At 36.8% G+C, this 24,100-nt stretch overlaps 1 protein-coding gene across 48 annotated transcripts in view; it reads left to right on the top strand.

Moving 5' to 3' along the window:
* Positions 1-24,100, top strand: part of CLASP2 (cytoplasmic linker associated protein 2) — a 173,544-nt gene that overhangs the window by 129,748 nt on the left and 19,696 nt on the right. For 29 of the 48 annotated variants that reach the window (XM_034662310.1, XM_034662308.1, XM_034662300.1 and 26 more), the window contains 6 exons: positions 600-763; positions 1,979-2,057; positions 5,957-6,100; positions 18,528-18,671; positions 19,854-19,960; positions 21,408-21,561. In XM_034662310.1, the coding sequence (XP_034518201.1) occupies positions 600-763; positions 1,979-2,057; positions 5,957-6,100; positions 18,528-18,671; positions 19,854-19,960; positions 21,408-21,561 (792 nt within the window). Of the gene's footprint in view, positions 1-599; positions 764-1,978; positions 2,058-2,189; positions 2,241-5,956; positions 6,101-18,527; positions 18,672-19,853; positions 19,961-21,407; positions 21,562-24,100 lie in introns of all 48 variants that reach the window. The other 19 variants (XM_034662303.1, XM_034662302.1, XM_034662299.1 and 16 more) reach the window with 1 other exon arrangement.

Below are 24,100 nucleotides of genomic sequence, written 5' to 3'. Positions count from 1 at the left end.
CCTGAACTTATTTTAGGTACGGTTACAGTTATCCCAGATCATTTAAAATTACGTTTGGGGCAGTTTTAATAAATACTATATGTCATACCAAAAGAATCTGTTGACAACTGACATATTGAGAAATCTAGGAGTCTCTAATTATTAGCCTAATATGTCAGAATGTTCTTATACTTTAAGGTAGCTTTCAGCAAAGTCATCTTCTGATGAACTCAGTGCCACTCTTCCAAAGAGCTGAGGGCTGGTGAGGCTACCAGTAGGTAATTCCTTGCCCAAATTTCAGATAAAATGAATTTCAGTTTAACCAGATGAAGCTATGGCATCATGGACATTAGGTGTGCCAGCCATTATGGCCAGTTTCTTTACCAAGTGATGCTGCATGGAATAGCTAATTGTTGAACTTCAGCAGAAGTTGGAGAACAGTTCAAATGTACTCTTGTATCACAGAGTCTAATGAAAAGCAAGAGAGATTGTTTTTCCGCTTGGCTGCCAATCGCTGTGCCTCTGATTCCTGTATTCCCTTTCTGTTTAAGTTTTGAATTAATCACAAAGGTCAATATTCTCCTCCTTTTTCTCTCCCCTTCCCCATTTATCCACTGTAGGTATTCAGCATGTTTTTGGAGACTCTAGTGGATTTCATACAAGTCCACAAAGATGACCTTCAAGACTGGTTGTTTGTACTGCTGACACAACTATTAAAAAAAATGGGTGCTGATTTGCTTGGGTCTGTTCAGGCAAAAGTTCAGAAAGCCCTTGATGTTACCAGGTAATATTTTCTTCAGATACTTCAAGTTTATCCAGTAGTAATGAGGAATGTTTAGTTTCTGTGTTTAGATTTCTGAGTCCTTCTGAGCCATTTAGGCTGCATGGGCTTCATTTGAAAATTGTTAATGATGCCCATTCACATGGGCACATCTAATGCAGCATCGCGGGGCGCCTGGGTGGCACAGCGGTTAAGCCTTTGCCTTCAGCTCAGGGCGTGATCCCAGCGTTATGGGATCGAGCCCCACATCAGGCTCCTCTGCTATGAGCCTGTTTCTTCCTCTCCCACTCCCCCTGCTTGTGTTCTCTCTCTCGCTGGCTGTCTCTATCTCTGTTGAATAAAAAANAAAAAAAAATCTCTAATGCAGCATCGGTCTCTAAATCAGACACTGCCTTTCTTTTCTAAAACTCTCATGAACATTGGTTGAGTAATTCAAAGGTGGTATTATATCTTAATTAGGGTATTCAAAGCAGAGTCGAAGATATTATTCAGTCTAACGTAAACATAAAAAATATTTCTTAAGTTTAAAAAGAATGTGTTATTATAGCACTTAAATATTCAGAATCTTTTCTCAGAAGATTTTGAACCAATGATATATTTCTACTTTCTCATGTAGATTGTTGAGATGAGTTACTTCAAATACCCATTTACTAGGTTGAGGTGAGTCTAAAATTCAGATATTAGGTCTGTGGAAATATCTCTGATGTTCAGTTTTTTTTTCTTTTACTTTTTTATTTTAAAGATTTTTTATTCATTTATTTTAGAGAGTACAAGTGGGGGGAGGGGCAGAGGAAGAGAGAGAGAGAGAGAGAATTTCAAGCAACTCCCCGCTGAGCACGGAGCCCCACTTGGGGCTCAGTCTCACGACTCTCAGATCATGACCTGAACTGAAATCAAGAGTCGGACCCTTAACCGACTAAGGCACCCAGGTGCCCCACAACTTTTTTTTCTGATTAAATCCATTTTGAGGCAAGATAGACCATTATTTACTACTATAGTGTTGCTGTGTAACCCCCAATAGGATATAGATTCAAATGTTCACATTGTTCTGGGGATAACTTGTGTGCTGTACTACATAGACTATACCACTTACAGATACTACTTCATGCATGCTCTTTAAATGACATACTGTTTTGGTATTAAGCATAATCTTTTGTTTAGTTTGCTAAATGTTTACTTGATTAATTTTTGTTTTGCTTTGTTCTTTCCTTATTTCAGAGAATCTTTTCCAAATGATCTTCAATTTAATATTCTAATGAGATTTACTGTTGATCAGACTCAAACACCAAGCTTGAAGGTAAAAAATTGAAGTCTTTCGAAGACATTGTAAGGAATTGAAGTATTTTATTAATAAAGTTATGTTGATATTTGTATTTCTGTCCAATGAGAAATTGTTCCATCAGTGGATTTTGTTTTTATAAACTTTCAGACAGTCAAGCCAGCACTTCGGGACCAGCTTCACTCTTTTTGGAGCTCCAAGGTTTTTTTGTTTTTGTTTTAATCTTCATTATTTCTTTTCTTAACTCTCTTTAAAAACTCTGCTGTGTTTCAGAGAATGTTTGTATGCATCTGATTTCAACTACTAACCTCTGTAAGCCCTTTAAGCATGCACAGATTTTATTTCAAATGTTACTCAATTGCCAGACTATCTCTTGGAGAAACTTACTGGGGATTTCCATTTAGAGAGCAGCACAAGTATGGCCATCTAACTCTAAGCTGGTAATGCAGACTTGCTCTATAAAGTCTTACCTAATTTTATGTTTGTGATTTCCCAATACTTTTTTTTTAGTTTAGAAGTTTGAGTAGATATTTTGGGCAAAATGTCAGTTTTGCCTTGTATTTATTTTACTAAACAAAAAATTTTAAGTTTAATCTCCCTGCTATTCTCCAGTTCTCCTTAACTGAAATAGTAACTTTTCTTTTTGCAATGTGATATTTCTAATGTGTGCATAAAATTTAGAATCAGGATTGACTTTCTCAATTATTATTAGCACACATTTTTTAATTAACTAATGTGAAAACGAGATGGATTCCCATTTGTGACTTAAAATAATTACTAGGTTAAACATAAAGGAAAAAATAATTTAATGGAAAAGCCCCTGAATTCTTTAGTAGAGATGTTTTCTTACTGAGTTTTATTAAAGGAGATTAAAGTCAGGGAAATAACAAGCATATGTGCATTTACAAGCCTTATATTTTTCTGCTCTCTTCTGCACGAAATATATTTCTACAAGCATTATTGCCCATGGATTGATTTTCCTTTAAGTTTCTGAATATGATTTTGCCTTAAAAATCACAATTATGTTTCTTACCAGGGTGGACTTACACTCAACATAATGTTAATTTCTCAGAGCTGCTTTGTGAAAGGGATTCCATCTATTTTGATTTTAAAATGTGACCTACAGAAGGAAAATCATTTACTCGATTTTATTGATAAATGTTTTGAACTCATTCTCTGACCTGGCTATTATGCCAGGCATTCCTAGGAATATAAAATCAACATTTTTTTGTCGTTATTATAATGCATGATAAACTGTAATAAGGGTTATGATTTAGGTACCAGGGGTAGGTAGGTATTCAAGTGCTGTTGAAAATGTATGTAGAGATATTTTATGGGCTAGTGGAAAGGGAGGTCTAAACCATTAGCTTAAGAAATAAGGGTGATTGGGGAGCTCAGGGAGAGAATAAAGTTGTTGAATACCTAGAGAAAAAGACAGTGGGAAACAGAGAAATTAAAATTAGCTTTCCTATTGGAAAATGGAGACTGGAATTACAGACTGTTTCTCTAAAAGCCATATTTGGCTTTTATATTTTATATATACATGCATTACATATTATATAAACATACACACAGGCAAAGCTAGAGGGGAAAATCAGTCTTCAACTCCTAAACTGATATTTTAGGATAACAAGGAAAAGTTAAATTGGAGCCATACCTATGCCAAAAATGAAAGTATCTTCAGATGGGTGACAGATTAAGATTTAAAAACTGTTCTGAACAGATTATAGAAAAACACAAACAACTTGAGTGTGAGATCTATAAAATTCTTCATTGAAAAAATGATGGATCTTTCAGTCATGTGGTTAAGTGTCAGAAAAGAAGCAATATCTTCATTGAAAAAATGATGGATCTTTCAGTCATGTGGTTAAGTGTCAGAAAAGAAGCAATAGAATGGGGGAAATGGCAATACAGAGTGATTTTGAGTAAGTAATATTTTTAAAAATAATTTTGCTGACTTTTTTTCTGAGTTTCACAGATATGCTGTAAAGTTATGCACACTTTAGCAGCAAGATAATTTTTCCTTCTCTGAAGAAGATTGCATGTTTGTGTTATTAAAATTAGACTATATAAACTTGTGAAATATCCTACTTAAATCTAAACTTTCAAATGATTATTATGTGTGTATTGTGATTATTTTGCCTGGTGGTATAGTAAACATACCTACTCTGTGAAACCCTTTAAAACTTTATGTGCCTCTCTGAACTGCCAAGACACTGCACTGGTTGAATCTCACAGAGCACAAATAAATATATTCAACTATTGCTGGTGGCAAATTGAAAACAAACTACATTGATGTTCATTCTTTGATTTACTATTTCCACCTTTTAGTTATTCACACTGATAAAAGGTGACATGGCTTCAAGAATCCAGAATGTTAGGTGCTGCCATAATTAATTGGGCCTGCTACTGCAAAATTAACCATAAGTCTCTTTCCCTCTCCACTGTACATTTTACCTGAGATGGCTGATAGATTAACTCTAAATTTTTTTAATAATCTCTGAAAGTTATAGTTACTTCTTAAAATTTATTCATTTTGAAATGAATGTAATCTAATCACTTTTTTCTTTTAAAAAGATTTTTTTTGAGATTTATTTATTTTAGAGAGAAACAGCATGCCCAAGAGAGGAAAGAGAGAGAGAGAGGGAGAGAAGCAGACTCCCTGCTGAGCACAGAGCTCAGTCCCACAGCCCCTAGACCACAACCTGAGCCAAAATCAAGAATTGGATGCTTAACTGACTGAGCCACCCAGGCGCCCCCTTTTTCTTTTATAAACTGGAATCAGAAGGGGGAAAATGTACAAGAGTCAGAACCTTATTTTAACACTTCACTTCCTATATATTAACTTGGCACAGTAATTCCCAAGGACCTTATTTGGGTTGAGTGAGACAAGTGGCATCTTAAGATCAATAACAAGGGAAGAAAGATCATTGTTCTCTTAATCTTTGGCAACGTTTTTTTAGAGTTGCTGTTTTAATCATACATGTAAACCTTCCAAATCAGCAAATCAGTATTTAATACATGTTCACCATCTGCTGTATCCAAAGGACTGTACACTATGCCAGATGCCATTTCTAAACTGCACTAACAGAGTCCTTTAGAACCATTATTTACAAATCCTAGAATGTTAGAAGATGTGACAGTTGTTCTCAACCTGTTTTTCTGCTGCAACATACCTGAGAGAAAGGTAATTTAACAGTGGCTTACTCTAAGGATTACAAAGACCGAGCATAAGGAAGAAGCATGTGGGCTTTTCCTCACCTCCTGCTGAATTTGAAGCCTGCATTCAACCACACACCTACCTACCATGCACCCAAGCATCAGGAATTACAAATAAGTGTTGTATTTTCTCCAGTGGTACTTCGTAAAACTTTTTTGTGACACTTCTTTTGAAAGGCAGTAGTTCTAGCAGTTGATGGACCTCTCAAGGAACATGATCTCATTGGGTGAATGTTAGTGTATGTTTGGGGGAAAACCTGTATTGCCCACCTCAATTACATACTTGATTTATGATACCTTATTTCCAGAATACTTTTGGTTCATTTCCCCAAAAGTCAAATTACACTTAATTTATAAAGACTGATTCCCAGGGAAGTCTAGACAAGAGTCAGCTGTAAGCCCTGAAGGCCGGCTCAAGGAAAAGGGTCTAATCTTGTCAAGAGAGTCTTCAGCAGTTGTTTGGATGCAGGGGATGAAATACCTGGGACTTAAAAGTTCTGCTATATGTGAAAACAAAAATCCATAATACCATGTATTTGTACCTCAGGTATGTAGGTGGTTATATAATTTCTTTTTTGTTGTTGATGCTGTTTCATTTTGTATTGGTCGAAAAAATAATCACCTAATTGTTTCTGAAGTATTGTCCGTTTCCCCACAGTGACCATCTGATTGTCCTCTCATTGTGCTTACCTCTGTAGGTGAAGGTTGCTATCCTTAAATACATAGAAACTCTGGCCAAACAGATGGATCCAGGAGATTTTATAAATTCCAGTGAAACTCGCCTGGCAGTGTCTCGGGTTATCACTTGGACAACAGAACCCAAAAGTTCTGATGTTCGGAAGGTATGTTTTAATTTAAGGTTTAAAAGGTAAATTAAAAAAGCAAGTCAGTCGTTTTGGATTACCAATGAAAGGAACTACTATTTCAGAACATTACCAGTTAGTATTGAGTTATTTACCTTGTGACATGAAGACTTTTTTTTTAATCTTCTCTTTTAAATTATTTACATTTTATCCAATTAATATGAGTATAATATTAAAAATAACTGTCCTGGGGCACCTGGCTGGCTCAGTCGGTTAAGCATCTGACTCTTGGTTTCAGCTTAAGTCATGAACTCGTGGGTCATGAGATCAAGCCCTGAGTCAGGCTCCAAACTCAGCAGGAAGTCTGCTTGAAGATTCTGTCCCTCTGCCTCTTCCCCCTCTCCCATGCATGCGTGCTCTCTCTCTCTCTGTCTCTCTCTATCTCAAATAAATAAATAACTTTTTTTAAAAAAATAAACCTAAAAATAACTGTCCTGGGGCGCCTGGGTGGCTCAGTCGGTTAAGCATCCAACTCTTGATTTCAGCGCTGGTCATGATCTCAGGGTTGTGAGATTGAGCCCTGCATTGGGCTCTGCACAGGGCGTGGAGCCTGCTTAAGATTCTCTTTCTCCCTCTCCCTCTGTCCCAACCCCCAAAAATGAAAAAATAAAAAATGTCCTTGCCACAATCTTCCCAACCTCTAATCTTGTAACCATTCAAAATATAGTCGACCCTTGTTAGTATCCAAAATATATAAAGAACTTATATAACTCAACATCCAAAGAACAAATAATCCAACTAAAAAATGGGCAGAAGACACAAACAGACATTTCTCCAGAGAAGACATACAGATGGCCAACAGATACGTGAAAAGATGCTTCACATCACTCATCATCACGGAAATCCAAATTAAAACTACAGTGAGTTATCACCTCATATCTATCAGAACAGCTAAAGTCAAAAACACAGAAAACAAGTGTTGGCAAGGATGTGAAGAAAAAGGAACCCTCTTGTATGGTTGGTGGGAATGCAAATTGTTGCAGCCACTCTGGGAAACAGTACGGAGGTTCCTCAAAAAATTAAAAACAGAACTCCCCTATGATCCAGGAATTGCAATATTGGGTATTTACCCAAAAAAATACAAGAACACTAATTCAGAGGGATACATGCACCCATATGTTTATAGCAGCATTATTTATAATAGTCAAACTATGGAAGCAGACCAAGTGTCCACTAATTAGATGAATGGATAAAAAAGAGGTGGTATGTATATACACACATATATGTAAATATATAATGGAATGTTATTCAGCCATAAAAAAGAATGAAGTCTTGCCATTTGAACAACATGGATAAAGCTAGACAGTATAATACTAAGCAAAGTAAGTCAGGAAAAGACAAATACCATATGATCTCACTCATGTGGAATTTAAGAAACAAAACAAAGGGGGGAAAAGAGACAAACCAAGAAACAGACTTTTAATTACAGAAAACAAATTGATGGTTACCAGAGGGGAGGTGGGTGAGGGGATGGGGGAAATAGGGGAATGGTGATTAAAGAATACACTTAACATTAAGATCAACAACAACAAAAATGAAACAAAAAACAGAATGTAGTTAGTTGACCATTGAACAATACAGATTTGAACTGTGTTGTTTCACTTACACGCAGTTTTTTTTTTTTTTACAGTATAGTACTATAAATGTATTTTCCTTATGATTTTCTTAACATCTTTTCTCTAGTTTATTGTAAGAATACAGTATATAATACATATAGCATACAAAAGGTATGTTAATCAGCTGTTTATATTACCGCTAAGCCTTCCGGTCAACAGTAGACTATTAGTAGTTAAATTTTGGGGGAACCAAGTTATAAAAAATGGAGAGACTTGACTGTGCGGGAGGTTGGTGCCTTTAACCCCTGTGTTCAAGGGCCAGCTATAGTCCAAATCTTTCCCCTTGCAGGTACCAATGTATTTCATATAAGAATTTACAGTATTTCTTGATTTACTGATTATAGGCATTATCTGTTGATCTGTTGATAAACTTAGCCATTATGTAGCTTTCTATCTACCTTTGTAAATAAGAACTTAGCTTTAGGGATGCCTGGGTGGCTCAGTCGGTTGGGGTCTGCCTTCGGCTCAGGTCGTGATCTCAGGGCCTAGGATCAAGCCCTACATCAGGCTCCTTGCTCAGCGGGGAGCCTCCTCCTCCCTCTGCCTGCTGCTCCCCCTGCTTGTGCTCCCTCTCTCTCTCTCTCTTTCTTTCTCTCTTGGACAAATAAATAAAATCTTAAAAAAAAAAAAAGTAGCTTTACCATACCATTCCCACATCCTTCCCTATATCTTTCCCCATAATCTTCAGAATACTTAGGAATCAACCATTGTTATTAATACAAAAGATTTACCTTTTGACTGTGGAAGTGTTCTCTCCTGTTACCAAGTGGTTTATTGCTACCCTCATTCTTTTTTTTTTTTTTTAAAGATTTTATTTATTTATTTGACAGAGATAGAGACAGCCAGCGAGAGAGGGAACACAAGCAGGGGGAGTAGGAGAGGAAGAAGCAGGCTCACAGCAAAGGAGCCTGATGTGGGGCTTGAACCCATAACGCCGGGATCAAGCCCTGAGGCGAAGGCAGACGCTTAACCGCTGTGCCACCCAGTCGCCCCTATTGCTACCTCCATTCTTAAAGAAGCTTTGTTGTGGTATAAATAATTTGCCTTGTTTTTCATTTGCCTGGGATTTTTTTAATGTTTTACTGTCTGTTCATATTTTCAACATCTCTGTAACGTGCTTATGGGTAACGTTTTGCATATGCTCAAAAACATAAGTTATTTATTTCATGTGGTTCTCCTTTCTAGACCTTCTGTTCTTTTCATCATCTTCCTGAGACTTGTCTTCACCCCTAATTTTTCATTTCTCACATCCTATATATAGCTCTTTTTATTCTCTTTCTTTGTGAATCATTTTCTTCAATATTTGCTGCAAAGAAGCACATAGAATATACATTTTATGACTTTTATTTCTAATGGTGGACACTTTACCCAACAGAAGCAGAATATACATTCTTCTTAAGTGTACATGGAACAGTCTCCTCCAGGATAAGACCATATGCTAGGCGATGAAACAAACCTCAGTAGTTTCCTTAAAAGGTTAAAAATAATGCAAAGTATGTTTTCTGACCACAATTGAATGAAATTAGAAATCAATAACAGGGAAATTTGGGGAGCTCACAAATACATGGAAATTAAACAACTTATTCCTAAATCACCAGTGGATCAAAGAAGAAATCAAAAGGGAAATTAGAAAATGCAGTGAGGTGAATGAAAATGAAGATTTGACATACCAGAACTTACAGGATGCAGCTAGAACAGTGCTTAGAGTGAAATTTATTTCAATATAATATTTCAATATATAATGCCTGTAATAAGAAAGAACAAAGATCCCAAATTAGTAACTTTAACCACTACCTTACAACACTGGAAAAGAAGAACAAACTAACCCTAAAGTAAGCAGAAAGACATAATCAAGATTAAAGCACAAATTGGGTGCCTGGCTCAGTTGGTAGAGCATGTGATTCTTGATCTTAGGGTCGTGAGTCCATGTTGAGCATGGAGCCTGCTTAAAAAAAGAGAGATTAAAGTACAAATGAAGACAAAAACAATAATCAGTGAAACTAAAAGCTGGTTTTTTGAAAGGTCAACAAAATTGGCAAACTTTTAACAGGATTAACCAAGAAGAAAAGAGACTAAAATTACTAGAATTAGAAATGAAAGAGGGAATATGACCAACCTTACAGAAATAAAAAGAATTGTAAAGGAATATTATGAATAATTATGTGTCAGTAACCTCGATGAAATGAACAAATCCCTAGAAAGGTGTAGACTGCCAAAACTGACTCAAGAAGAAATAGACATTAATAGGACAAGTAAGAGATTGACTTAGTAATCAAAAAACTCCCTGTGAAGAGAAGCCAGGCTCAGATGGCTTCACTGGTGAATTCCACCAAACAAATTACTACCAATTCTTTAGAAACTCTTCCAAAAAAAAAAACAAAAACAGAAGAAGGAACACTTTCTAACTCATTGTGTGAGGGCAGTAGTACCTTGGTGCCAAAACCAGATAAAGACACCACACACACACACACACACACACACACACACACACACAATAAGCTGATACCATTTACAAATATGGATGCATTTAATCCTTGACAAAATACTAGCAAACTAAATCCTGAAACATATAAAAGAGAATTATATACCATAACCAAGTAAATGGGATTTATCCCAGGAAAGCAGGGTTAAATTACATCTGAAAGTCTATTAATATAATCACCATATCAATCAAAAGACAAAAAAACACATGATTATATCAATAGAAAAGGCACCTGATGGTTCTCCTCGCTGGCTCAGTCAGTGGAGCATACAGCTCTCAGAGTTGTAAGTTCAGGCCCCACATTGGGTGTAGAGATTACTTAAAAATAAAATCTTTAAAGAAGAAAAAGGCATCTGGTAAAATCTTAGTATCCTTTCATGACTTAACAATAAATAAATAACATAAAAACTAACAATGGAAGGAACTTTCTCAACCCAGTAGAGAACACCTGCAAATATCCACAGCTCAGCTTATGGTGAAAGACTGGATCCTTCCTCCTCAAAAATAGCAAGGCAAGTATGTCTGCTCTATTTCTGTTCAACATACACTATACAATTCAATATATACTTTCATTTCACTATACTCTGGTCCAAGTGTGCAATACTGGTATGTCTAAAAATGTACAAACGATTTCTGTATTCAACTGGGGGTTCTAGCCAGGGGAGTTGGGGAAAAAAATAAGAAATAAAAGGCGTCTAGACTGTAAAGAAGTTGTTAAACTATTTGCAATTGCAGATGATAGGATCTTGTGTAGAGAAAATCCTAAGGAATCATTAAAAAACTATTAGAACTAATAAGTTCATCAAGTTTGCAGGATATAAAACAGTGTACAGAAATCAGTTATATTTCTAAACCCTTGCAATGAACAATCCAAAAATGAAATTAGGAAAATAATTTAATTTGCAATAGCATCAAAAAGATTAAAATCTATAGGAATACATTTAACAAAAGAAGTGCAAAATTTATATATTATATAGAAACTACAAAATAGTTTTGGAAGAAATTAATGATTTAAATAAACTGGAAAACATTCCCTGTTCATGGATGGGAAGACTCAATATTGTTAAGATGGCAATACTGCCCAAAGTGATCCACAGGTGAAACGTAATCCCTGTCAAAATCCCAGATCTAGAAATTTACAAGCTGATTCCAAAATTCATATGGAATTGCAAGGGTTCCATAATAGCCAAAACAATTTTGAAAAAGAACAAAGTAGGAGGACTTCACACTTCCTTATTTCAAAACCTAGTATAGGCATATACCTCAGAAATACTGCAGATTCAGTTCCAGACTACTGTGGTAAAGCCAAGTCACATGAATATTTTCATTTCCCAGTGTATATAAAAGTTATCTTTGCACTATGCCATAGTCTATTAGTGTGCAATAGCATTATGTCTTAAAAAATGTACAAAAGACTGCCAAAAAAATGGTAACCATCATCTAAGAATTCAGAGTCCTAATCTTTTGGCAGATGGAGGGTCTTAATGTTTACTGATCAGGTTGGGGTGGCTGTGGCAGTTTCTTGAAAGAAAGCAGTGGTGGAAAACAGTATGGAGATTCCCCAAACAGAAATAGGAATACCATATACACTACTGGGTATTACCCAAAGAAAATGAGAACACTAATTTGAAAAGATATTTGCACCCCTGTGTTTATTGCAGCATTATTTACAATAGCCAAGGTAATGGAAGCAATTCACGTGTCCGTTGATAGATGAATGGATAAAGAAGATTAGGTTTTCATATACAGTGGAATCTTAGCAGCCATAAAAAAGAATGAGATCTTGGCTATTTGCAACAGCATGGATAGGCCTGAAGGATATGCTAAGTGAGATAAGTCAGACTGAAAAACACAAATACCATGTGATTTCACTTATGTGGAATCTAAAAAAAAAAAATTATTAAAAAGCAGAATCAGACCATAAATATAGAAAACAAACTGATGCTTGCCAGAGGGAAAGGGCTGGGGGATGGAGAAGACCGGGTGAGGGAGAATGGAAAATACAGGCTTCCAGTTATGGAATGACTAAGTCATGGTTATAAGAGGCACAGGACAGGAAATATAATCAGCGATGTCGTAATGGTGTGTGGTGATAGATGGTAGCTACACTTGTGGTGAGCATAGCATCCCATAGAGAAGGTAAATCATCATGTTGTACACCTGAAACCAATGTGACATTGTGTATCAGCTATACTCAAGTTTTAAAAATCATTTTTAAGTAGTTCAAAATAAATCAAAATAAAGATCATTTAAAATTCATTTAAAAAAAGAGAAGAATGAAGTTTGCTGCATCAGTCACCTCTTTTACAAACGATTTCTCTGTAGTATGAGATGCTGTTTAATAGCATTTTACCTGCAGAATTTCTTTCAGAATTGGAGTCAGTCCTCTCAAACCCTGCTGCTGCTTTACCAACTAGTTCATATAGCATTCTGAATCCTTTGTTGTTATTTCAGTAGTCTTTACAACATGTTCACCACGAATAGATTCCATCTCAAATAACGCGTTCTTTGCTCATCTTTAAGAAGCAACTCCTCATCTCTTCCAGTTTTGTCATGCGATCGCAGCAATTCAGTTGCATCTTCAGGCTTCACTTCTAATTCTAGTTCTCTTGCTAATTCCACCACATCTGCAGTTATGCCCTCCACTGAAGTCTTGAACCCTTCAAAGTCATCCGTGGGGGTTGGAATCAACTTTTTCCAAATTCCTATTAATGTTGATATTTTGATCTCTTCCCAGGAATCACAAATGTTCTTAATGGCATCTAGAAGAAGGTTTTCAATTTACTTTGCCCAGATCCATCACAGGAATTACTATCTATGGCAGCTAAAGCCTTGTGAAATGTATTTCTTAAATAATAAGACTTGAAAGTCAAAATTACTCCTTGATCCATGGGCTGCAGAATGGATATTGTGTTAGCAGGCATGAAGACAACAGTAATTCTCATTGCACATCTCCATTGCAGCTCTTGGTGACCAGGTGATTTGTCAGTGAGCAGTAGTACTTTGAAAGGAATCTTTTTTTCCTTAGCAGTAGGTCTCAGAAGTGGCTTAAAATAATCAGGAAACCATGTTGTAAATAGATGTGATCTCCCCCAGGCTTTGTTGTTCCATTTATAGAGCACAGGAGAGTAGATTTAGCATAATTCTGAAGGGCCTTAGGATTTTCACAATGGTACGTGAAGCAGTGGCTTCAACTTAAAGTCACAGGCTGCATTTTAGCCCATAACAAGAGAGTCACCCTGTCCTTTGGAGCCAGGCATTGACTTCTCCTCTCTAGATGGCATCTTATTCCTAATATGAGGCTGTTCGGTCTACACTGAAAATCTGTTGTTTAGTGTAGCTACCTTCATGAATCATCCTAGCTAGATATTCTGAATAACTTGGAACTTCTGTATCAGCACTTCGCTGCTCCACTGTGCACTTTTATGCTATGGAGATGGCTTCTTTCCTTAAACCTCATGAACCAACCTCTGGCTTCAGACTTCCAGGGCTTCCTCACCAATCTCAGCCTTCACAAAACTGAAGAGAGTTAGGGTCTTGATCTGGACAACGCTCTGGCTTAAGGGAGTGCTGTGGCCGCTTTGATCTTCTTTCCAGACCACTAAAACCTTGTTCTCTGAATCAGCAATAAAGCTGTGTTGCTTTCTTATCATTTGTGTGTTCACTGGAGTAGCACTTTTAATTTCCTTCAAGAACCTTTCCTTTCTAGTCACAAGTTGGCTGTTTGTCACAAGAGGCCTAGCTTTTGACTTGCCTTCCTCACTAAGCTTAATCATTCCTAGCTTTTGATTTAATGTGAGAGACGTACAACTCTTTCTTTGACTTGCACATTTAGGGGCCATCATAGAGCTATTAACTGGCCTCATTTCAATATGGTTGTGTCTCAGGGAACAGGGAGGCCCAAGGAAAGGGAGACAGAGAGAACGGCTGTTCAGTGGAACAGTCAGAACACACAACAACATTTAGTCCACCATTTCATACGAACATGATTCGTGGTACCCCAAAACAATTATAATAGTAACATCAGAGATCATTGATCACAGATCACCGTACAAATATAATGATGAAAAAGTTTGAAATATTGCAGGGATTACCAAAATGTGACAGAGACACAAAGTGAGTAAATCCTGTTTGAAAAAGTGTGCCAATAGACGCTCAGCAGAGTTGCCACAAACCTCCAAAATATATAAAGAATTTATACAACTCAGTACCCAAAAAACAGTCCAATTTAAAAATGGGCAGAAGACATGATCAGACATTTCTCCAAAGGAGACATACAGATGGCCAACTGACACATGCAAAGATGCTCCACGTCACTCATCATTAGGGAAATGCAAGTCACAACCACAATGAGATACCACCTCACACCTGTCAGAATGGTTAAATCAACACGAAACGTGTTGGCGAGGATGTGAAGAAAAAGGAACCCTCTTGCACTGTTGGTAGGAATGCAGATTGGTGCAGCCACTGTATGGAGGTTCCTCAAAAAATTAAAAACAACTCCCCTGTGATCCAGAAATTGCAGTATTGGGTATTTACCCAAAAATACAAGAACAGTAATTCAGAGGGATACATGCACCCATATGTTTATAGCAGCATTAATTACAGTAGCCAAATTATGGAAGCAGTCCAAGTGTCCATCAAATGATGAATGGCTAAAGAGGTTGTCATGTGTGTATATATATATATATACACAGTGGAATATTACCCAGCCGTAAAAAAAGAATGGAATCTTCCCATTTACGACGACATGGATGGAGCTAGAGATTATAATGCTAAGCAAAATAAGTCAGAGAAGAGAAATACTGTATTATTTCATTCATGTGCAATTTAAGGAACAAAACAAGCCAAGGGAAAAAAATAAGAGAGAAACGAAGAAACAGACTCTTAACTATAAAGGACAAACTGAAGGGGCGTCTGGCTGGTTCAGTCAGTGGAGCATGTGACTCTTGATCTTGGGGATGTAAGTTCAAGCCCCATGTTGGGTGAAGAGATTACTTTAAAAAATAAAACCTTTAAAAAGAAAAAAGAACAAACCGAAGGCTACCAGAGGGGAGATTGGTGGGGGGATAGGTTAAATAGGTGATGGGGATTAAGGAGTGCACTTTTGATGAACATCAGTGATTTATGGAATTTTTGAATTACTATATTGTATACCTGAAACATAACACTCACACTGTTAACTAACTGGAATTAAAATTTTTTTTAAAAATGGAAAAAAATGAAATATAGGATTCTAATAAAGTCCTAATTTATGTTGTGAAATAAATAAATGAATAAATAAAAATGCATCTAGTAAAGTAAATGTGACAGTAAAATATAAACTAACAAAAATGAAGGACTTCATCAGAATATACTAAAAATACGGCGTTTTAAATCATATAACTTAAACCCATATTATTTAATGTAGAAGTAGACAAGTAGGTCAATAGAGCACAAAGGATCAGAGGATCAGAAACAGTTTAGTTGATACAGGAGGTTACTTCATGATAAGGGAGTCACTTCTTGAGGAAAGGATAAACTCATTGGTTAATGGTTTTGGAACAGTAGGCTCTCTACCTCTGGAGGGAAAGAAAGCTGAGTCTCCTACACCAAAATAAAGCCTGGATGGAATAAAGTATTCCTTAACAGTCATTAATTCATTTGCTCAGAGTAACTTGAGGTAGTTTCAGTGTTGTTCCAAAAAAGACACAGGATCATAAAGTTTTGTTTCAAAATACAAATAGTTTTTTATTATTATTTTTTATGTTATGTTAGTCACCATACAGTATTTCATTAGTTTTTGATGTAGTGTTCCATAATTCATTATTTGCGTGGACCACCCAGCGCCCATTGCAGTACGTATGTGCCCTCCTTAATACCCATCACCGGGCTAACCCATCCCCCTGCCCCCGAAACCCTCAGTTTGTTTCCCAGAGTCCATAATCTGTCATGGTTCATCTCCCCCTCTGATTCCCCCCCTTCATTTTTCCCTTCCTTCTCCTGATGTCCTCCATGCTATTCCTTATGTTCTACATTTAAGTGAAACCGTATGATAGTTGTCTTTCTCTACTTACTTCACTTAGCCTAATCCCCTCCAGTTCCATCCATGTCGATGCAGATTCCGGGTGTTCATCCTTTCTGATGGCTGAGTAATATTCCATTGTATATATGAATGTTAGGATGTAGAAAAAGGGGAATCCTCTTACACTGTTGGTGGGAATGCAAGTTGGTACAGCCACTTTAGAAAACAGTATAGAGGTTCCTCAAGATGTTAAAAATAGAGCTACTCTGTAACCCAGCAATTGCGGTACTGGGGATTTACCCCAAAGATACAGAGGTAGTGAAAAGAAGGGGCATATGCACTCCAGTGTTCATAGCAGCAATCTCCACGGTAGCCAGACTGTGGAAGGAGCCAACATGCCCTTCAACAGACTAATGGACAAATAGTTTTGTGGGGTTTTTTTTAAGATTTTATTTCAGAGAGAGGATGCATGCACGAGGGGGAGGAGGGGCAGAGGGGAAGAGAGAGAGAAAGAGAGAGGCAGAGAATCTCAAGCAAACTCCCCACTGAGTGTGGAGCCTGACACAGAGCTCTGTCTCACAGTACTGAGGTCATGACCTGAACCAAAACCAAGAGTCAGGGGCGCCTGGGTGGCTCAGTCATTAAGCGTCTGCCTTCGGCTCAAGGCGTGATCCCGGCGTTCTGGGATCGAGCCCCACATCAGCCTTCTCCATTGGAAGCCTGCTTCTTCCTCTCCCACTCCCCCTGCTTGTGTTCCCTCTCTCGCTGGCTGTCTCTATCTCTGTCAAATAAATAAATAAAATCTTTAAAAAAAAAAAACAAAAACCAAGAGTCAGACACTTAACTGACTGAGCCACCCAGGCACCCCCAAAATATAAATAGTTTTATTTGGGTACTATTAACATGTTTGAGGACATACCCACACAGTGTATATTGGTCTTATATTATGGCTGTTGTTTTAGTATATTTTTATTACTATATTTTTTTTATTGTTTATTATATTTTTCTTTCAGCAGTTTATGATAACCCTCTCCCAATTTCTTCATGTATAGAGTTCCATCATCTTTCAAGGCTGTTTTGTATAGTGTGCCATTGCTCCAATGTAACATAATTTAACCATTCCCCTAGTGTTTTATATTCAGATATCATAAACATAGAACACTTAGGTTCTCATAGAATGGGGTCTGAAAAGGTCCAGGACAAGATGCGCATATTTTCATCTGAGTCATAATTCTGAACTATTTGGGTTTCTTCCTCTTCTCTGTTAAGTTTCTGTGGTAATCTGAGTTCAAAGTTTGGCTTTCATTAACTCTGTTGATTACATTAAAAGAAATAAATTTATAAGTTTTCTTAACTGATCTGAGTAAGCTTTGTTTTGTTCCCATTTCCACCAAAACTTTATTTTCCATTTATATAAAAATGAATAGTAAAGTATTAAGTTGCTCTGAATGGACTTTGTATAGCTTAGGGGGATATACAGGTTTCCCCTGCTATTGTTCCTATGAAACCTTTCATATGCCACAATGGTATAAAGCAAGGAAGCAATTCCATTAATTTATGCGGGAAAACTTTTAAGACTTCCCAGACCCCAAAAAAATAGCATTTTTTAAGCTTTTCTGATACCTTAGGATACATCTTGCTAACAGATGCTCAAAATAAATCAAGATAAAGCACAGATGCTTACATACACAGTTCAACAACGCTGCGTTGGCTTGATGCTGAGTGTAGTTCCTGGGGAAGGAGCTTGGTGGTACCATTCTCACTGCTGTGAGTGCGTGCTGCCTTTATAATGGCTCACTGCAAAACAAATGCTGAATACTATTTTTGCTTTTTGCCTTAAATGTAAAAGTGAAGATCTTCTTTGTTTTTCTTTTGGTTAGGGAAAGCAGGTGCTGTTGTAGGTCTTTCATAAAAGCAGAGTGGTGTAATGTGTACTTTTGAAAAGTATAGGATACCTGTACTTGTATATTTCCATCCATCTTTCTTCTTGTAATCATTTATGAGGAAAACTGAAGAAATAGCATATATTGGTAGAATAACCCCGGAAACTGGTTAACTTTTACCATTGAGTGCTAGATTGTATTTGTGACATTTTTTATATTCCCTACACCTTCAAAAAAAATAAATGGCAGGTCAGTTATTTTCTTACTCTCCTAACAAAGAAATTTGAAAGCATATAAGGACATCTTTTTCCATGGGAAAGGTGGCCTTGTGCTATTGAACAGAAATGTTGAATGAAGAAAATTGTCTCTGTTGAGTAACCAAAATATACTTCTCTACTTCTTCCATGTCTTTGTTTTCTAGGCAGCACAGTCAGTGCTGATTTCCTTATTTGAACTCAATACCCCAGAGTTTACAATGTTATTAGGAGCTTTACCAAAAACTTTTCAGGATGGTGCTACAAAGCTTCTTCATAATCACCTACGAAACACTGGCAATGGAACCCAGGTATCTTTCAGTTATTTTCTTGACTGTTATGTGATGTGATGGTTTCATAGCAATTGCTTTCTTTTACATGAAGTAAACTTTTGATCCTAGTGTATAATTTTTACATCTGTATTAGGCAGTATCTCCTAAGCAGTATTAAATATTGTCCTGGAAAGAATATAGTCCTTAGGCTTGTCATGTTATGTTATAATTTGGTATACAGTATGAACAAAGAAAGCAAACCAGACCTTGTTTGAGGACTGGAAGGGATGACTTGGGTAACAAATAAGATCTGTAGAAAGTAGGGCTTTAAAAGGTGTGTTCACAAACCTGTTCACAGCATTGTGGGTCCATAGTTGCTTGAATACAGAATTTTATTTGGGGGAGGTAAGGTCTGACTAAATGAAACATTGCAGTGTTATATGTACTTAAATGTCAAGAATCATTTACATAATATGCCTAAAAAATTAAATTTTAAAAAGACAGATCTTTGGTCATGGATAAAGGAAAAATTAAATGCACTTATGGCAGGCTTAAAGTAAAGTCTGAGGGTTAAAAACAATCGGAGAACAATTTCTTGGGACTAAATTTGGTTATCTTTTTAAAAGGAGAGGGATTGTTTAATTATATCTTAAGAGTAGGCAAATTAATAATACTGAATTTTACTTTGGTATGCTTGCGAAAATCATTTGTAAAGCAAACTCAAGGAGGAATAAAATTTGAATATTGTAATGGGTGGAAGAGGGAAATTGGCTTAGAATGGGAAGCTAATTTAAAATTGTTAGTTTGGGGAAATACCTGTCTGGCTCAGTCTTTAGAGCATGCGACTCAATCTCAGGGTCATGAGTTCAAGCCCCACGTAGGGCGGGAAGCCTACTTTAATTTTTTTTTCAATTTAAAAATTAATTAATTAAAATAAAATAGTTTGGGATCCTGTTGAATCTGTGAGAAGGTAAATGTTGGTAATATTTGAGAGCGGGAAGTGGGTGAAGAAAACGAAAAAAGACTAAAGAGATTTCTGAATGGGGAGAAAGTTTTTCCCTACAGAAAGCAGAGATAAGTACATGAATATTTAAAATACTAACCTACAAATACGGCTGTTTCATTCATATTGTTCAACTTCTTGATTACATGGCTTCCTTAAGAGCCTTTTAGTTGAACTTACCTGTCATATGTTAATGTTTATTTGACTCCCCCAATCAGGGTCCCATGGGGAGTCCTTTGACGAGACCAACACCACGTTCACCAGCCAACTGGTCCAGTCCTCTTACTTCTCCTACCAATACATCACAGAATACTTTGTCTCCAAGGTAATAAAAGGATTATTTTCCATCATGGCTTGTGTTTGCCGATTCCCATTCTTAGACAACTGACAGTAATATAATTCCACTTGATTTCCACTTGACTTGAAAGGTCTTGACACATAGAAACTTAGCAGATTCAAAAAATTTTAAGTTTATGCCAAAACTAACCCTTTAAATGAAAATAATGTATAGGATATCTAATTTTTATGTAAGTGAAAAAATTTATACGGCTTTTGTAAATTACTGCTTGAAGCATTAAATGGAAGTAGTTACGTTTCTTAGATATGCTTATAGACAAAAACATAAAAGTAGAGAAGAAAACAAGTAATGAATCATGGAACTTTACATCAAAAACTAGGGATGTACTGTATGGTGATTAACATAACATAATAAAAAATTATTATGAAAAAAAAAAAATAAGGAAAGACTAAATATAAAATGGCATTATGTCTGTCTTTAGGAAAGAATGTGAGATTGGTCCTTAATATAAAATATAAGCTGTGTAAAATTTTCACACACTTAAGCAGTTCAAGCATTGGCTATATTTCAGATGAAGTTTTTGACTCATTAATAGACTAATATTTTTTCCCTTTTCCTGGCCTTTTAAAAAATCATTTGAAAGTAGTCCATATTTACTAACATAATTACTAACTTGATTTTATTAGCCATATATCATAGAATGTTTCATCATATGCATTTTAATTATAAGATACTTCTTCAGCATCTAAGGAAGAAAATACATTGCAAACTTAACATCTAGCTTATTTATTCCTTGTGACACATGTGTGACAATTTGATGGCTAAATTCCGTCTTCAGTTGAGTTTTAGAATTTGATTATAGATGTCAGTAACATGTATGTTCAGTGTTAAAACTTCTCTGCCTTCCTATACATTTTTGTAAAATACATTTATCTTCTCTTTAAGCTGTACCGTTATTGTAAGTTAATCACAGGAGTTGGCAAACTTTCTGTAAAGGGCCATATGGTAAATGTATCAGGCCTTGTGGGCCATGCAGTCTTTGTTATTCCACTCAGTTCTGCTGTTATAGTGTGAAAATAGCTGTAGAGGATACCTGAATAAATAAGTGTTGCTCATTCCAATACGATTTTATTTATGGACACCGAAATAAGAATTTTATATGATTTTTTATGTTAGGAAAATTTTTTTTTCTCTCAACTATTTAAAAAAGTAAACATTTTTAGATTTCAGGGGTCGTGGTTTGCTGACCCCTGGTGAATCAGAACATTTTTGAAGGTAACAGACAAACCAGGTGTTAAGGGTTATGCATTTAGTCATTGCTCTTGTTGGGTAGACAAGGGGACATATACCTTAACCATTTATAGTTGTCAGTTTTGGTTTTGGTTTTGCTAATTATGCTTTGGGGAGCCTACATAATCTCAAATGTGTTTGTGTTTTAAAACTATACATAAATAATTAGTTGTCTTTTTCATAGTGCATTTGATTATGACACAGAAAATATGAACTCTGAAGATATTTATAGCTCTCTTAGAGGTGTCACTGAAGCAATTCAGAATTTCAGCTTCCGTAGTCAAGAAGATATGAATGAGCCATTGAAAAGGGATTCTAAAAAAGATGAGAGTGATTCCGTGAGTATTTGAACGTTTTTGCATTGCAGACTTTTCCATTAAGAGATTTTTTTTTTTTTTAAGATTTATTTATTTGAGAGAGAGAGAGAGTACGCTCAAGTGGCAGGGGCAGAGGAAAAGGGGGAGAGAATCTGAAGGAGGCTCCATGTCCAGTGAGGAGCCTGACATGAGGCTCAGTCCCATGACCCTGAGATCATGACATGAGCCGAAATCAAGAGTCTGACACTCAACTGACTGAGCCACCCAGGTGCCCCTCATTAAGAGATTTTTATTGGATTTTTTTTTTTTTTTTTTTTTTTTTTTTTTTAGCTTTGCTTTCTGTCGTTTTTCAAACGTAACTTCTTAAGGGGTCAGTCACTCTGCAAGCATTCACTGAGTATCTACACATGCCAGGCACTGTTCTGGGTCTTGGATTTTGCAAGGCAAAGTCGCTGCCCTCAAGTTCCTTATAAATTTCAGATAGAGATGAGTACTATTGAGTTTGTTAGACACAAAGTGAATCTATTTTAGATTAATTAGTCAGGGAAGACCTCTCTCAGTCAGTGGCATTTGCATCGAGAATAAGTAAAACCATACAACATCTAGGAGAGAAGAATTCCATAAAAGAAGTGGCATGTGCAAAGACATTTAGATGGGAACAAGTTTTGCATAGTTCGGAATTGGGATGAAAGGCTGTTGGATTGTTGTGAGAGTTAGGGGGTGGAGCATGGGCCAGATTACATGAGTCTTGCAAGACTAAATATGTTTAGGTTATTTTCCCATTAAGTATAGTGATAGAGATTTGCATCATCGGTTTGTAGGGCTCCAATTAAGAATGTTACAACCCATTTTTCTGACATTGGTGAAAATTGTTCAGTTTGTTGCTTCTGCCATCATACAAAGAGTAGTTGTTTGGGGAGGGGGAGGGGAAAAGAGAGTAGTTGTTTTTTATACTGCTGCTGAAGACTTTTCTCAAAACAAGCCATCCCACCATTTCCTATGGAATCTGTGGTTCCTCCGTGTTTGCAGAATTGTAGAACATTGTGGTGCTTCAGCACATCTCTGAAGGGCTCCCTCCTCTGCCTTCCTGACTGCTTTCCTGCCGTTGTTTTTCTCCCCATGCCTGTCTGGCAGATGGCCCTACTAACTGGATGCCAAAAACCAGCTTACCACTCAGATTTGAGGTTCCCCTCCCCAAAAGCTACATGAGGTAGCAGTAACAGTTTAGTAATGAGAATCACTGCTTGAGACTTTTTTCCTCAGAGATAGCAGGGTACAGTGTAGGGAGCTCAAACAGTGTATTCTGGCAGAAAGAAGCAAGTTTAAATTCCAGTTCCTGGCCGTTATTAACTAATCCTGTATTATCACTTCTAAGCCTCAGTGTCTTCATTAGAAAAATGAGGATATTCTGCCTACCTTAAAAGTTACTATGAGTATGATAAATTGTATGAGTCATTAGCTACGTCTAGCTGCTTGTTTGCACTTCTCATCTTTTCCCCTAGAGCTCTCTTCTCTGTTTCAGTTGGTTGCAGCACTAGTTGTTCAGCCCAAAACCTTGGACTAAGGAATTGTCCTTTTCTCCTCTCTTCCTTTCTGTCATCTCCATACTCTGTCAGGAAATCTGTTGGTTCTGTTTTCAAAATATATCCAAAATCCATCCACTTCCATCACTGCTATTCTGGCTTGAAACATCATCATCATCAATTCTCTCACATGGATTATTAAAATAGGCACCTAACTGGCCTTCTTGATTCTGTCCATTGGCCTCCTGTCATCCTTTCTCACTCCTTGACTTCTAACTCCATAGGAGGTCCCAGAATAAAAGCCAAAGTCTACACGATAGGCTTTTTCGCTTGTTACCTCTCTCTGGCCTCATCTACTGCTTTCCTCTGCTCCAGCCACACTGGCCTCCTTGCCCACTTCCTGGGCATGCTCTTGCCTCAGGGCCTTTTGTCTTGGCTATTCCCTCTGTCTTAGACATCCTTTCTCCAGATAGCTCCATTGCTGATTTCCTCACTTCCTTCAAGTCTTTATTCATGTGGCTTACTCTGCCTGCCCTGTCTAATCTGCACCCTCCTTCCTCCCACCACAGCACTCATGGTCCCTTTAGTCCTGCACTGCCTCCCATACACTAATCACCCTCTACCATATACCATACTCTTTAGTTGCTCATTATGTTTGTAAATGTCTGTCCCCCCACACAATGTAAACTCCATGAACGTGGACATCATTCTCTCTTTTGTTCACTAATATATCCCCACTGCCAAGAACGATGCCTGGCACACAGTAGGAGCACAGTAAATATTTGAAGAATATTTGTAAAGCACCTAAGTAATGGCTTAGCATGTAGTTGCTGTGAGTAGACGGTGACTACGGTGATATTGATGGTAGTAATGATTTTCATACTAGTATTAGTATCAGTGTTAGTATTGATGCTTTGATAAGTATGTTAATGTGATCAAACTTCATCAGGCATCCTTTCAAAAGTTATAGTCCTTGAGGCCTTTTTTTTTTTTTTTTTGAACAGCAGGCCTTTTATAAAAATATATATATGTATGAT

The sequence above is a fragment of the Ailuropoda melanoleuca genome, chromosome 6 (genome assembly GCF_002007445.2).
Source record: "Ailuropoda melanoleuca isolate Jingjing chromosome 6, ASM200744v2, whole genome shotgun sequence".
In the NCBI taxonomy this organism is placed as follows: domain Eukaryota; kingdom Metazoa; phylum Chordata; class Mammalia; order Carnivora; family Ursidae; genus Ailuropoda; species Ailuropoda melanoleuca.
The sequence above is the reverse complement of the archived record's forward strand: the minus strand, read 5'-3'. Positions and strand labels throughout refer to the sequence as shown.